The sequence below is a fragment of the Rhinolophus hipposideros genome (genome assembly GCF_964194185.1).
Source record: "Rhinolophus hipposideros genome assembly, chromosome: 9".
In the NCBI taxonomy this organism is placed as follows: domain Eukaryota; kingdom Metazoa; phylum Chordata; class Mammalia; order Chiroptera; family Rhinolophidae; genus Rhinolophus; species Rhinolophus hipposideros.
Window position 1 is genome coordinate 86,829,376 of NC_138055.1, and position 15,604 is coordinate 86,844,979.

The 15,604-nt window shown below is 42.1% G+C and overlaps 1 protein-coding gene across 1 annotated transcript in view; it reads right to left on the reverse strand.

The window, feature by feature from the left end:
* Positions 1-15,604, reverse strand: part of GALNT8 (polypeptide N-acetylgalactosaminyltransferase 8) — a gene marked incomplete at both ends in the record, with an annotated part of 57,475 nt that overhangs the window by 25,701 nt on the left and 16,170 nt on the right. Inside the window, 2 exon segments of the mRNA XM_081058994.1 lie at positions 1,299-1,516; positions 13,284-13,450. Of these exon segments, the coding sequence (XP_080915120.1) occupies positions 1,299-1,516; positions 13,284-13,450 (385 nt within the window).

A 15,604-nucleotide genomic window follows, 5' to 3' on the forward strand; every position in this document is an offset into this window, starting at 1 on the left:
AAAGGAAACCATCAACAAAATGAAAAGACAACCTACTGATTGGGAGAAGATATTCACCAATGATATATTTGATAAGGAGTTAATATCCAAAAATATATAAGAAATTCATACAATTTAACACTAAAAAACAATCTGACTAATAAAATGAACAGATGACCTAAGTAAACATTTTTTAAAGAGTATATACAGATGGCCAATAGATATATGAAAAGATGCTCAATGTCAATAATAGAGAAATGCAAATTAAAACCACAATGAGATTTCACCTCAGACTTGTCAGAATGGCTGTCATCAATAAATAAAAAAACAACAAGTGTTGGTGTGGATGTGGAGAAAAGGGAACCCTCGTGCACTGCTGGTGGGATTGCAGATTTGTGTAGCCACTATGGAAAACAGTACAGAGGTTCCTCAAAATATTAAAAATTGAACAGTCTTATGACCCAGAAATTCTACTCTGGGTATTTAGCTGAAGAAATCCAAAACACTAATTCAAAATTATATATGCACCCCTATGTTCATTGCAACACTATTTACAATAGCCACGATATGGAAGCACTCAAGTGCCCACTGATAGATGATTGTGTAAAGAAGAAGTGGTACGTTTATACACTGAAATATTACTTGGCCATAAAAAAGAATAAAATCTTACCATTTGTGACTAGAGGGTATTATGCTAAGTGAGATAAGTTAGGAAGAGAAAGACAAGTACCATATGATTTCACTTACATGTGGAATCTAAAAAACAAAAAAAAAATGAACAAACAAAATAGAAACAAATTCATAGATACAGAGAACAATGTGATGGTTGCCACATAGAAGGGGGGCTTGGGGACTGGGCGGAAAAGGTGAAGGGAATAAAAAGTACAAGTTGGCAGTTACAAAATAGTCTCAAGGATGTAAAGTACAGCATAGGGAATATTGTCAATAATATTGTAATAACTATGTATGGTGCCAGGTGGGTACTAGATTTATCACATGGATCACTTTGTAAGTTATATAAAAGTCTAACCACTATGCTGTACACCCGAAACTAATATAATACTGAATGTCAACTGTAATTGCAAAAACAAATTTTAAATAAAACCGACCCTATAGGTATGTTGTGATAATTAATGAGTGCCTGGAACATGGTATTCCTACACACATGTTAAGTGTAACCATCGTCACACCATTGGGACTTTACCCTTATTCTTTAGGGCTGGGATGGCATCTTTGCTCTATTCTTTCCCATTTCCCACCACTACCACCACCACCTCCTCCTCTGTGCTTCTCTGCTTCTGTTCAATTCCATGATGAACCTGGAGAGGTATGTTCCAGACCAAGTAAACCATGTCTTTGTACTCATCCACCCAGATTTCAGCCACTCTCAGAGCATTGCGCTTCAAGGCAGGTGCCAGATCCAAAGCATAGGGCTTGTGGTGTCTCTCCAGGTGAGCAATCCGGAAGCAGGGCAAGAAGTCAATTCTCCTTCCACACTGCCACACGTGCAAGAGAAGAAAAAAAACATCTGAGCACGCTGGGCCATGGCCGACAAGTACATAGCTTAACACACAGAGACTACATTTTGGAACCATTTTTAAAAGAATGTAAATTCAGTCCTCTCACTCCCACTCCTACGTCGCCTTCCAACCTGTTTATCTAAAACAAGCTTCCTTTGAAGTCTACCAAACTTCTCTCCTGTGGTTCAGACAGCTCCAGAAATCTTACCTTCAGGAAATTTTCCTGCTGCCCCTGCTCATTTATCCCTAAGGAAAGTGCCAAAGTCCTGAGAAGTGCCTCGCCCTGAGCTAATCCCACTGGACTTCGCTTCCCATGATCCCTCTCCATCCTGCGTGCCAGATATAAGAGAACGCGTGGACAGACTCTCAGGTGGGCCCCATGATCCTGGCCTCCTGGTCTTCTCACCACTTCCCTACTCCCTTCCCCTTGAGTGAGGTCTTGTGATCTTCTAACGAATAGAATATGGCAAAGGTGACAGTATGTGCACAGTTACAAGTGTGTGATTACATTATATAAAACTGTAGTGTGTATCCTCCTAGAAGATGCTCTCTCTTGCCGACTTTGAAGAAGAAAGCCACCATGCTGTGAGCCTCTCTCTCTCTCTCTCTCTCTCTCTCTCTCTCTCTCTCTCTCTCTCTCTCTCTCTCTCTCTCCACACACAGAGAGATATGAAGCTTTGCTTATAATAGCAATGGCTTACTTTGTGCCATATACTATCCTAATATTTTTCATGAATTTAACCCTCACTATATAAGTCTTATTATTATCCCCACTTAAGAAGCTTGCCCATGTCTGCCAGCTAGTAAATGGCAGAACTAGATTATGAATCCAGGCAGTTCATCTGTTAAGCTCATCTGTTAAGTGCCAGGAATATTCAAGGTGCTTGACAAACACTGGTTTTCCTTTCTCGTCCATCAGCCCCATCACTCCATCTCCATTTATGCACACCCATCACTGCTGTGGCCTCTAGATGTCAGAATAAAACACTCCATGCAGCTCTGATATCCTCCAAGATCTGTTATTGGAAAAAGATGCTAAACAGTGTTTGCAGGTTTGAAAAGCCAAATGGCTACATACATAAACCAAGGAACCTAGATGTGGGCAAACTGTTTTATCCAAGAAAAGCACAAGAATGACTCTTCCCTGACACTCCCTACTTTTCCAGCACAATTTAAAAGAAAAGAGTACTTCTTGTAAAAAAACATAATGGCAGAGTCTGACCTGGGACAGAGGAATGGAAACAGAGAAGCAGCCTAGATGCAGAAAGGAAGAGCAGAGAAAAGAACAAGGAACTCAGAAGTGGTAAGAAGGATTTTGGGTCATAACTTGGGGAACTGGGGAAAGCCAAACAGGGATTCTAACTAATATCTTTAAAAATCATTTCAAATTATTTATTACATTTTAACTGTAACATCATCCTTATGAGGTAGTTAAAACAAGGACACTTCTCTTTATTTCACAAATGGGTAAACTAATCTAGACCACCATGCAAAAAAGCAGTTCTCTCCGCCAAAGAATGACTCTGGTTTAATGGATAACCCAGACGAAGACTCAAAGTTTACTTGTTAGCTTATAAATATGGGGTCCTCATTGGGTCCTAAGTGGGTGCAATATGTGGTCATCAGTATCAGTTGGAAAGAAATTGAAGGGTGTAGGCCTGAGCAAGCTTGAGACAGGAAGTTACTTTGTTACTCTAGACACCACAATGACCAGAGGTGACCTCGTCTCAGGCACAGTATTTGGAGTGGAGAGGCAGGGAAAGCCATTTCTAGAAGCTCAGTCCACAGGAAGCTAGTACAGTAAGGATTAGAACCTAGTTCCAGCCTTTTTCACAATGCCACCCCGACATCCTCATTATTTTTTTTTTTATCATTAACCATTTATTGAGTGTAAGCCATGTGTCACTCATCGTGCTAGGTTCTTTATATGACAGGTATGACTTAGAGAGCTTGTATGTTGCCAAGGATAACACACTTTCTACTGGAAGAGTAGGACTTGGATTTACTATTTAGATTCCAACACCTGTGTAATTTTCACTACCGTATGTGGCCTTGTGGGGACAGAGCCAGGAGTACAGTTTCCAGGCTCTTGGCCTCATGTGGAAAGGTGCTTGCTCAGGTAGTAAATGGCCATCAACTGTGATTGGATGGCCATCAGCTGTGGCTAGTTGGCCATCAGCTATAACCAGTGAGCCATTGGCCACTAATATAACTGCCATGGCTACGCTAGCAGCACAAAAAAAGAAGGGGGGGGCTAGCAAGAATATGGTGGCTGAGCTAGCAAGAGCGGATTGCAGTTAGCACGGCAGATTGCAGCTAGCAAGTGAGGTTGGTTGGCAGAGAGAACTGGATGGCAGGTTACGGAGTATGGCTCCTGCTTCCTGTGTCTCCAACCCAGCCACAAGCGAGACTACAGTGGTATGCCTCCTGTATCTATGGCTCTGTGGGTGTTCCTTTTAGCCTCACCATATCCTGTGTTCCTATGTGGGGAGCGGGAACCGAGACCCCACCTGGACACCCTGCATAACACATGGCACAGCGAGCAGGGTACGGTGCTGGCCAAAGCTCTCCAAAGGATGGTGGAGCAGTTTGTGCACATGAACACTCAGTCTCAGGAAGACCAGGAGGAGCAGCCCAACCAGAATAGGCCAAGAAAGCGAAGGTCATTGAGGCCCTGTGGGCTGGGAAATTCTTGCTGAGGCAGCCCGAATGCAGGACCTGTAGTCCCAGGAGGAAATGCTTGCTGAGTCCTCTGTCAGAGTCGTCCCTCACCCCCAGGACAGCCCTGGTGAATGACTATGGACTATGGGGAATTGCCTTCCATCCCTAATTTAATGGACCACTTGACTATTTGCTTGGGAACATACCACCATGTAGTGGAACTGGCGGATGTTTGCTTTTGTGTCTTGACCAGCCACCATCGAGAATATGTAAGCACCTTGACTGTGAGCACAGTACCCTGAGAGGCCCAGAGAGATTGGCAGTGCCCTGAGAGCCCTGGCTATGCCCAGGGAGACTGGTGGTACCCTAAGAAGCCCAGGAAGTCTGGCTCTGCCCAGAAGAACTGGTGGTGCCCTGAGAAACCCTGGCTGTGCCCAGAGAGCCTGGCTGTGTCCAAGATATTGCACTCACCTCCACGCTCCTTGCACAGGGCCCCTCACAGAAGACACTTGTCATGTAGATTGTGAGGCGAGACCCTGTAGGGGTGGAGTGTGGGGACAGAGCCAGGCATGCAGTTTTCCAGGCTCTCGGCCTCATGTGGAAAGGTGTTGGCTCAGGTAGTAAATGGCCATCAACTGTGATTGGATGACCATCAGCTGTGGCTAGTTGGCCATCAGCTGTAACCAATAAGCCATTGGCCACTAATACAACTGCCATGGCTACACTAGCAGCGAATGGGGGCTAGCAAGAAGATGGTGGCTGAGCTAGCAAGCGGCGGAGTGAGGCTTGTGGATTGTGTGGCTCCTGTTTCCTGTTTCTCCAATCCAGCCGCCATTGAAAATATAGTAGTATGACTCCTCTGTCTATGGCTCCGTGCGAGTTCCTTTTTAGCATCACCGTATCCTGCGTTCTTATGCGGGGAGCGGGACCAGAGGTCCCACGTGACACCCAGCATGACAGACCTCTTTTAAGAGCTTAGGCTTAGGTTAAAAGATGAAAGAGGAATAAACTAATAAGAACAGTTATAAATGCAAGAGTCACAGCTTTTAACAAAGGCCTGTAGATTATACAGAAGAGGCAAAGTATAGTCAGGAAGGGATAATTTGTGCATCAAATCTGTTCCAAGCTGATCATGATGGGTTAAATTTATTGGCCTGAACTCTTCATACGTCTCTTCATGGCTTCATTGTAGAGAGAAGATATTCCCCACCCCTTGACTTTGGGCTTGGCCATGAGACATACTTTGACAAATGGGATAGAAAAACTAATGTGCTAATTCCAAATTTAAGTCTTAAGAGCCACCCCATCCAAGCCCAGCTTAACCTGCAGATCTGTGAGAATAAATTATTATTGTTTTAAATCACTGAGTTTGTGTATTTCCAGTCAAGATAAAGGGATAGGAAATGCTATGCTTCCCTCCTCTCATGACCAGATCAAAATTACAACTAAACCACAGAATAGCCATCATTGGGAATTGCCTAAATTTTAGCTAAGCAAGAGTCCTATAACTAAGGAAAGATGGAAGAAGTCACGTCGAGACTGGTAGAAGTGGGGAAAACACAGAATGGGCTGGTCCCACACTGACGCATCATGGCAAAAAATCAGGAAGGATATCCAACAGAGGTCTCTCCTGAGGAGCAAAGTGTCCCAGCCCCACACTAGGGTCCCCATCCCAGGATTTCAGTGCTGGGCATAGAAGTCCCCATAACTGACTGTGAAAAACAGCAGAGATTGTGGCTGAGTGAGATGGAAGGCAGCTGGAGTCCTAGGTCTTCCTCTTAAAGGGCCTGAGCACAGACTCACTCACCGATGGACTCATTCACTCTGAGCTCCACCACTAGGCAGCAGATTAAAAGGCACCAAGGACATGTAGGAGGAACGGAATTGTCTGGCTTCATGGCAAGGGCTGGTGGGTCAGTTTTCTCCCAGACAAAAGTGCTGGCAGAAGTCATTGTTTCTTTGTTGAGCCATCCCCCACCCGTCCCAACATGCAGTTGCAGGTAGTCACTATACCTGAGTCTCCATTAACCTAGATAACACTGTTCACACTGCCCTGGTAAATTCTTGAGACCCCGCCCCACTCAACTTGCAGGTACAGCTAAGCTGCTTCTAGTGTGTTTTTTTTTTTTTTCATACAAATGGCTTGTCTTGGCTGATGGTTTGGACTTTCCTAAAATCTCTTAAAGGCTCATAAACTCCAAACAAGCAGCATCTGGCTTCAGTATGCCCCATACCTCTTGCTAAGCACTAGTGGTAGCTGGCCTCAGTCTAAATCTTAGCCTCTCCCAGGTACCTTCAAACACAGAGTGGGTGTGACCATCTGCAGATTGCTTTGTGGCTCATTCCAGGTGTCTGTGGGGCAGAACACAGGCTTGGGGCTGAACTTGGCCTGTCCCAGGAGGTCCTGGGGTTAGCACACCCTGTGACTGGCTTGCAACAAAACCAGGGCACCACCTGGCTTCTTCTGCAGATGACAGAACCAAAGGGCAGACCGAGAGGCACCAGACCCCTGCTAAAGCGAATCTTGCTCCATAGTGTCAGCCCCTGCACAATAGCTCCTCCACTGTAGTCATAGCCATTCCTCACAACCAATCAGCCTGCCAATCAATCCCTGACATTGGCATGCCAACAGCAACCAAGGATCAACTATAAACAAGAGGGCACACACAACAAACGCAAAGGACATACCTGTAGCAACCAGCTGAGGAAACCAGGGAGACTGTGCTACTGGGCTCCACAAGACACCTACTACATAAGGCCACTGTACAAAGACCAGGAGACGTAGCAGTCCTACCTACTACATAGAAAGAAACACAGGGAGGTGGCCAAAATCGGGAAACAAGAAAACATGTCCCAAATGAAAGAGAAACAAAGTTCCAGAAAAAGAACTAAACAAAATGGAGATAAGCGATCTGCCAGATGCAGAGTTCCAAATCTGGTTATAAGGATGCTCAATGAACGTAGGGGAAGAATACATAAAGTTAGTGAGAATTTTAACAAGGAGATAGGAAACATAAAAATAGAGATAGAAAACATAAAAAAAAAAAGAACCACTCAGAAATGAAGACTACAATAACTGAAATAAAGAATACATTAGAGGGAATCAACAGCAGATTATATGAAGCAGAGGACCAAATAAGCAATTTGGAAGACAAAGTAGCAGAAAAGACCCAATCAGAACAGCAAAAAGGAAAATGAATTTTTAAAAAATGAGTATAGTTTAAAGAACCTCTGGGACAACATCAAGCATAACAACATTCACATCATAGGGGTACCAGAAGGAGGAGAGAGAAAGCAAAGGATTCAAAACATATCTGAAGAAATAATGATGAAAAACTTCTCTAAGGAGAAGGAAATACACATACAAGTACAGGAAGCACAGAGTCCCAAAAAAGATGAGAGGCCCACAATCAAGATGCATCATAATTAAATTGCCAAAAATTAAAGACAAAGAGATAATTATAAAAGCAGCAAGAAAAAGCAGTTTGTTACCTACAAGGGAGCCCCAATAAGACTTTCAGGTGATTTCTCAACAGAAACTTCATAGGCCAAAGGTATTGGCACAAAATAGTCAAAGTGATGAAAAACAAGGACCTACCAACTAAGATTACTCTACCCAGCAAAGCTATCATTTAGAATCAAAATAAAGATAAAGAGCTTCCCAGACAAGAAAAAGCTAAAGGAGTGTATCACCATCAAACTGGTATTACAAGGAATTTTAGAGAGACCTCTTTAAGTGCAAGAAAAAAAGAAAAGATCAAAAATATGAATAATAAAATGGCAATAACTACATATCTATTAATAATTACTTTAAATGCAACTAGATAAAATGCTCCAATCAAAAGATAGGGTTGCTTAAGATTAAAAAAAAAAAAAAAGACCCTTACACATGCTGTCTATAAGAGATTCACTTCAAATAGGAAGACACACACAGGCTGAAAGTAAAGATATGGAAAAAGATTTTTCATGCAAATGGAAACAAACAAACAACGCGCTGGAATAGCAATACTTATACCAGCAACATAAAATAGACTTTAAAAGAAAGGTTATAACAAGTGACAAAGAAGGACCTAGTAATCCTACTTCGTGGTATCCAAAGAAACCCAAAACACTGCTGCTTCTAAGGGACATATGTATCCATATGTTTCACTGAAGCATTATTTACAATAGCCAACATATGGAGACAACCTGAGTGTTCCTCAATGGATGAATGGATAAAGAACATGTGGTACATATATACAATGGACTATTACTCAGGCATTAAAATGAATAAAACCTTGCCATTTGTAACAACATTTATGGATCTAGAAGGTATCGTGGTGAGTGGAGTAACTCAGACAGAGAAAGACAGATGCCATATGATTTCACTTATATGTGGAATCTAAAGAACAAAATAAATGAACAAACAAAACAGAAACAACCTTATAGATACAGAGAACATTTTAAGTGTTTCCAGATGGGAGAGGGGTTGGGAATTAAAGAAAAAGGTGAAGGGACTAAGAAATACAAATTAATAGTTACAAAATAGTCATGGGGATGTAAAATACAGCGTAAGTAACATAGTCAATAATATTGTAATAGCTGTGTGTCGTGTCAGATGGGTACTAGATTTATTGGGGCAATTACCTCATAAGTTATATAAATGTCTAATCACTATGTTGTACATCTGAAACTAATATAATATTGTACGTCAACTGTAATTTTTTTAAAAAATTATTTTTTAAAAGTCACTGAGGTTGGGATGGTTGGTTACATAGCATTTTTGTGGCAATAGTGAACTGATACACTTATGTAGTATGAACTTGCACTTGGAATTTCTGCAATTGTCTTAGTGTGTACCCTGAATTCCCTTATAAAGCACAAAAATACAGGATGTGCATTTCATCTGAGAAAGCAAGAGAATCTGTCAGGTGCAGAGAAGAGACACCATAGCTGAAGTGTAGAGCCAGTTTTATTCCAGGTACACAGGAAGTTGGTCAGAACTAGAATTGGTTTGAGGATTTTATTGCTGTATAGCCCATCACTGGCTATTTGTCCTAGGCTAGACTACATCTCTGCATGGACTTAGTCATCATGCCAGCTGCTCTATCTGTCCATACAGGAGCTGGTGGGCTGTCCACACATCTATATCCTTTGGTCCCTCTGCCAGTTTCTCTTTGACTTGTCTTATAGACAGCTGTCTGCCACAAAGTTGTTTTATCCTAGGAGATGTTTGCAAAATGCCTGAATTCCTCAAGGGAAATAGGAATACCATCTTCTGAGTCTCAATTCTACCCCTCCTACTCATATCTCTTAGATTATGTAGACCTACCCACTAAGGACCTACCAACAAGGACCTACCAACATGCAAATGGAAACAAACAAAGCGCTGGAATAGCAATACTTATACCAGACAAAACAGACTTTAAAACAAAGGTTATGACAAGTGACAAAGAAGGACCAGAGAATGTCCGTGATTTCAAGTTCTCATTTGAGTTGATGAGGCAAGACACCTATGGAAAGACACCTCAGTGCATGAAAAGTAGTGTGCCAAAGTGAGTGCAAGAAGGCTCAGAGAAGTGTTGGGAAGACCTAGGGAGGTATCCTGGAAGAGGGAGTTTGGGATTGGGACTTGAAAGCTTGGTTGGACTTGAAAAGACAAAGAAAACAAGGGGAGGTTGGATGTAGGGGTGGGGGAGATGGGGAGTGGAGGAAAACATGATGTAAGCAGAGATGCAGAAGCCAGAAACACCCTGAGCTGGCCAGCCTGGAATAAAAGTTTTTATGTGGGGGTGGGGAGTAAGGGAGAGCAAGTCTGAGAAGGGAGCATACTTTTACTTTAGAAGCTCCGTTAAAGGGTCTTTCATTTTGTGCTAGACTATAGGCAGTATTTCTGAGAGGGTGACTCAGAATCTACAACTCATAGAATTTTGGAATTGGGAGGATCCTGATACAACATCCAGCCTTCTCTAAGTTGAGGAAACAGAGATCCCAAAATGGGAAGTGACACAGAATTAGACAGTGAGGGAGCACAAATTACAGTCTAGATATCCAGTCTAGATATCCAGGGTCTATGGCAAACACTTCCTTTCCTTCCTTTTCTTTTTGTCCCTTTTCTCCCCCCAATATATTCCCAAGTTTTGTTCAAGAACTCATAAAAAATATTCCAGATAAATAAGTTTCGATCCTCACCTTCCTCTTCATCCTGGTTAATCTGGAAGTAACATAATCCTAACTGTGTTTGCTGTATGGGTGTTCCATGGGGAACACCCACGGAGACATAGATACAAGGAGAAAGACAGATGCCATATGATTTCACTTATATGTGGAATCTAAAGAACAAAATAAATGAACAAACAAAACAGAAACAACCTTATAGATACAGAGAACATTTTGAGTGTTTCCAGATGGGAGAGGGGTTGGGAATTAAAGTCATACCACTGTAGTCTCGCTGGAGTCATACCACTGTAGTCTCGCTGGTGGCTGGGTTGGAGACACAGGAAGCAGGAACCACACTCAGTAACCTGCCGTCCACTTCTCTCTGCCAACCAACCTCACTGGCTGGCTGCAATCCGCCGTGCTAACTGCAATCCACTCTTGCAGGCTCAGCCACCATCTTCTTGCTAGCCCCCCCCCCTTTTTTTGTGCTGCTAGCGTAGCCACAGCAGTTATATTAGTGGCCAATGGCTCACTGGTTACAGCTAATGGCCAACTAGCCACAGCTGATGTCCATCCAATCACAGTTGATGGCCATTTACTACCTGAGCCAGCACCTTTCCATGTGAGGCCAAGAGCCTGGAAACTGCTATGTGGGGCTCTGTCCCCACAAGGTCACATACGGTAGTGAAAATTACACAGGTGTTGGAATTTAAGTTAAATTAGCTCTGCTGACACTTAGAACATTTGACTTCGTACAAATGAAGCTTTACATGTAGGAGGGAAAAGGGGGCACACCTCTAATACCAGGTTGTGGTATTTCAAGAGTACTACAGATGATACTGAGGTAAACAAGGAGTAATAACATTAGCTAACATTTACTGGGAGCAAGCCAATCTTGTATCTTTCGATTTCACTGTTCTACAAGAAGAAGACTTCAATTAACCCTTATCTGTTCCTCAGGAATGTGGAACCATTGATTTACTTTTTAAAATTTTTTCATAGAGTAAGATGTCGTGCGGGGCGGCCTGCAGGGTCTCAGCTCCTGCTCCCCACATAAGAACGCAGGACATGGTGAGGCCAAAAAGAAACACCCACAGAGCCATAAGTAGGGGAGTCATATCACTATATTCTCACCGGCGGCATCCGCCGCTCTGCAATCGGCTCTTGCTAGCCCCCATTTTTTTTGCTAGCGTAGCCACAGCAGTTATATTAGTGGCCAATAGCTTACGGGTTACAGCTGACGGCCAACTAGCCACAGCTGATGGCCATCTGATCACAGTTGATGGCCATTTACTACCCGAGCCAGCACCTTTCTATGTGAGGCCAAGAGCCTGGAAACTGCTTTTTGGGGCTTTGTCCCCACAAAAATATCTTCAGAGGTCCTCTAGCTTAGCGCCTGCGTTTGCCCCATGAAGAAGTGGAGTCCCAGAGAGGTGAGTTGACTTGCTCAGATCATCTCACAGAGCCAGGGAGTAGAGGCAGGGTCTCTTCAGGTGTCCAGAGCAGAGGTCTTTCTAGTTAAGCTCTTATCTCTTGCTTGAAAATCAGGTGTGCAACTTGATATCCATCTCTATGACCAGAAATGAGTGAAGTCAGCCATTCTCTTTTCTTTGTTTTGTGGTGGAATTTTGCTTAGGAACTGTACCTTCTCATTTTTGTGCAGTTGTATTGGAAGGACAAGAGAGGAAGGTATATAAATCACGAAAAGGGGTATTTTTAGTGTCTGAAAATCCAAAAAAGGAGGTTGAAGAGGGCATTTGTCTCTTTTCCCCGAGTCAAACTGCCCCTAATTTGAAGCTGCAATAACCTGTCTGGTACTTAAAGATCCCAAGAAGGAACAAATTATTCCTCTGATGGGCTGCCATTTCACAGCACTTACAATCAGAAATTTCTTCCTTATTGCTAGCACAAATCTCTGGTTTTGTGACTTAATTCTAGTTTCTTTTATTTGGTGCCCCAAATTAATAAAACTAAAAGTTAACATTTGCTGCGAGGTTACTATGTGCTAAATGTTATTCATAATCAGTGAACACAGTGGCTAGAGCTAGGACTCTAGACTCTGAAGTTTATGGTCAATCTCAACTCTGTTACTTACCTACCAGCTGTGTGAAGTTGAGCATATTCCTTGACAAGATTCTGCCTTAGTTTTTCGCATCTGTGAATTGGGCAAAAAAAAAAAAAAAGTGCTTCCTTCCTCATGCAGTGATTGTAATGAAATAGTTAATGTGTATAAGGTGCTTAGAACAAACAATGTTAGCTATCATTATTATCTCATTTAATTATCATTGTAGTCTATCAGATAGTTATTTTTATCAACTTCCATGTTTTGCATATATGGAAACTGGAGCATAGAGAAGTGAAGTTACCCAAAGACACATAGCTTATAAGGAGGAACTTGGATTCCGAAACCCGAGAAAGTGAGGACTCAGGTCTACCCACTGTTTGCCACTTCTCCATGAGTCCTGCTTGGGTGAGTTAGACCAGGTTGGAGATGGGCCATGCTGTGAGCAAAAGACATTGTCATTGTAGAGGTCTCAGAATCCAAAGCTGCCTTTTTCTCTGGGCTTAATTACCTGAAAAGATTGTTTTTTCCCCCATACGGGATGGCTCTGAATCCCTTCGGAGATCCCCCTTTGGACCCCACCTCACTCCCACAGGCCTCTCTCCTGGTACATGGACAGGGCACAGGTGGTTTTGGAGTTGCAGATTCCTGGGCCTGCCTCAGATCTACCCTGACTCACCACGCAATTTGGGCACACTATGTGTTCTGTCTTCGTTCTTCATTTGTGTAATCAACATGATGGTCCTGTCTGACTGTGTGAATGTTAATGTGCCCAGAACCCTCAGGCACTCAGTAAATAATCCCTTTCTCTTTCCTATTTGAGGAGCCCAAAGTGTCCCAAACACTAAGCTAAAACGCCTTTCCAGCCAAGCACAGTCGACAAGTGGTCGTTTTCGCTAGTATTCTTTGATCGAGTTGCTCACCGTTTGAGCTAAAATCATCCACCAAGATGATCTCCTTCAACAGTCGTGAGGGGGTCCGGTTGATGATGCTGGTGATGGCCCATTGTATAATGGACAGAGCTTCATTCACGAATATGAGAATGACACTGAGGGATGGGAGCTGTGAAGAATATGTCTTCTGAAGGCACCTATAAGGGACCATTTTTTATAACCATATTTCTTTTCTAAATTGTTTAAACATCCCTATCCAATGTACTCCTTCACTAAATATAATGTGTATAGGTGTAGATGTAAACAAACACCATGTTCATCTTTGTGTTCTTTCATGCTGTGACCTTTGACTGACCTCGCTGTTCTTAGTAAGCGTATCAAAGCCTTCTAGTTAATGATTATCTGTGTTCCATAAAATGTAGCCATATATTTTTTTGTTAGTCACAGCCAGAATGACATGGCAAGTGCGATAAATATCAAACTGGTGATGGAATTGATTATAAACAATCACAAGAGCACCGGGAGGTATGGCCCCTGACCCTACTGCAATCTTTGTCCCTTTGTCCTATCAGTCATTAGTACCCAGAATTATACTATAAAAAAGTAGTGTAACCGGGGTCTGTTAGTGGAGAATAACCTGCTCAGAGTTGCTGCATCTTCTCTTCAGCCCCAACTTAACCTTCCCATAAGTATATTTCCCTATAATAAATTCTGTTGTATTCTATGGAGTCACCTCCTTCATTTATCAGTCCTTAGATGGTGGCCATTAACACGTTTGCCCCACCATCAAATATAATGTTATAATATCAATCAACTCATGAATTCTCCAAGCTCATTAGGAAGGGAAATTCTTACTTGCTTATCATACTAGCAAGAAGATTATATATTTGTTTATCCAAAATTTTCCTGTTATGGGGATAAAATCCATTTCTTTTTTATTAATCTCCAGTAAACATTTCCACCTAAATATTCAACATACCCCCAAAGGAATGTCTATATCTCTTCCATCCCCAAATTAGCTTCCTTGCCAGAGGCCTTCTTTCCGTCATTGCCACCACCCTTTCCCCATGTTCTCAGACTTTCACTCATTTTTCACACAGTTTTTTACTTCACCACTATAGAGAGGTGGCAAACTGCCCAAAAAAGTTGTCCTTGACACACTTTTTTAAATGTCATAATTTACATTTATTAAATGCTTACCATATGCTAGGCACTGGCTTACTCTTCTTTAAAATATCTTTATCGCAATAACATTTTACATACGATAAAATTCATCCACTTAAAAGTGTACAATTCACTGTTTTTTATAACATTCAGAGTTGACCAACCATCACTACTACCTAATTTTAAAATATTTCATCACACTGAAAAAAACCCATACACATTACCAGTCACTCACCATTTCTCCCCAACCCATTTCACTCCCACCCACTTCAGCCAGAGACATCCACTAATCTAATTTTTATCTCTGTAGAATTGCCTATTCTGGCCTTTTCATATAAATGGAAACATACAATACATGGTCTTTTGTGCCTGGCTTCTTTCACTAGCATAATATTTTCAAGGTTCATCAATTTTGTAGTACATATCAGTACTTTCATTCCTTTTTATTGCCTAATAATATTCTACTGCATGGATATGCCATATGTTTATCCATTCATCAGTTGTTGGACATTTAGGACGCTTCTGCTTTTTCAACTATTAATACCACTATGAACATTCTTTAACAAGTTTTCATGTTGACATATGTTTTCATTTCACTTCTATACACAGCTGAGATTGTAACTGCTAAGTCAAATAACTCTGTTTAACATGTGGACCCCAAGAAGAAAGATTCATTTGATGTGAACCTCAAGAAAGGATTTACCTGCTGAGGGAGACTCCCCATGGTCAACCAAGGGCCCAAACTTTGTAAATTATAAGAGACGAGTGGCCATTTGCTGACAGGGGCTTCTCATGTACTCTGTACACCAGGAGGAACCTCAGACTGAACGTTCAGCTTCCTACGCTATGCCCCACTTGTATATGCCATCTGAATCAACCACTGTAGGGAAAGCCTGGTTTCATCTTTCTAAACAGCCAGAGACCTGCCCTGTCTAATCAGAACTGCACAATTTGGATACCTCATTTACATAAATGGAGAACCTGGGTGCAAACTTTTGCTATAAAAGACCCCTTCCCCTTTGCCTCAGTGGAACACAGTTTAGGTTGCTACCTGAATCTGTGTCTCCTGAGTTGCAACTCCTCCCAAATAAATGCCTTTTATTCTTTATTACAGTCTGAAATTAATTTTGGTTTACAAACAAGTTGATGAATTGCCATACTGTTTTCCAAAGTGGCTGCACCATTTT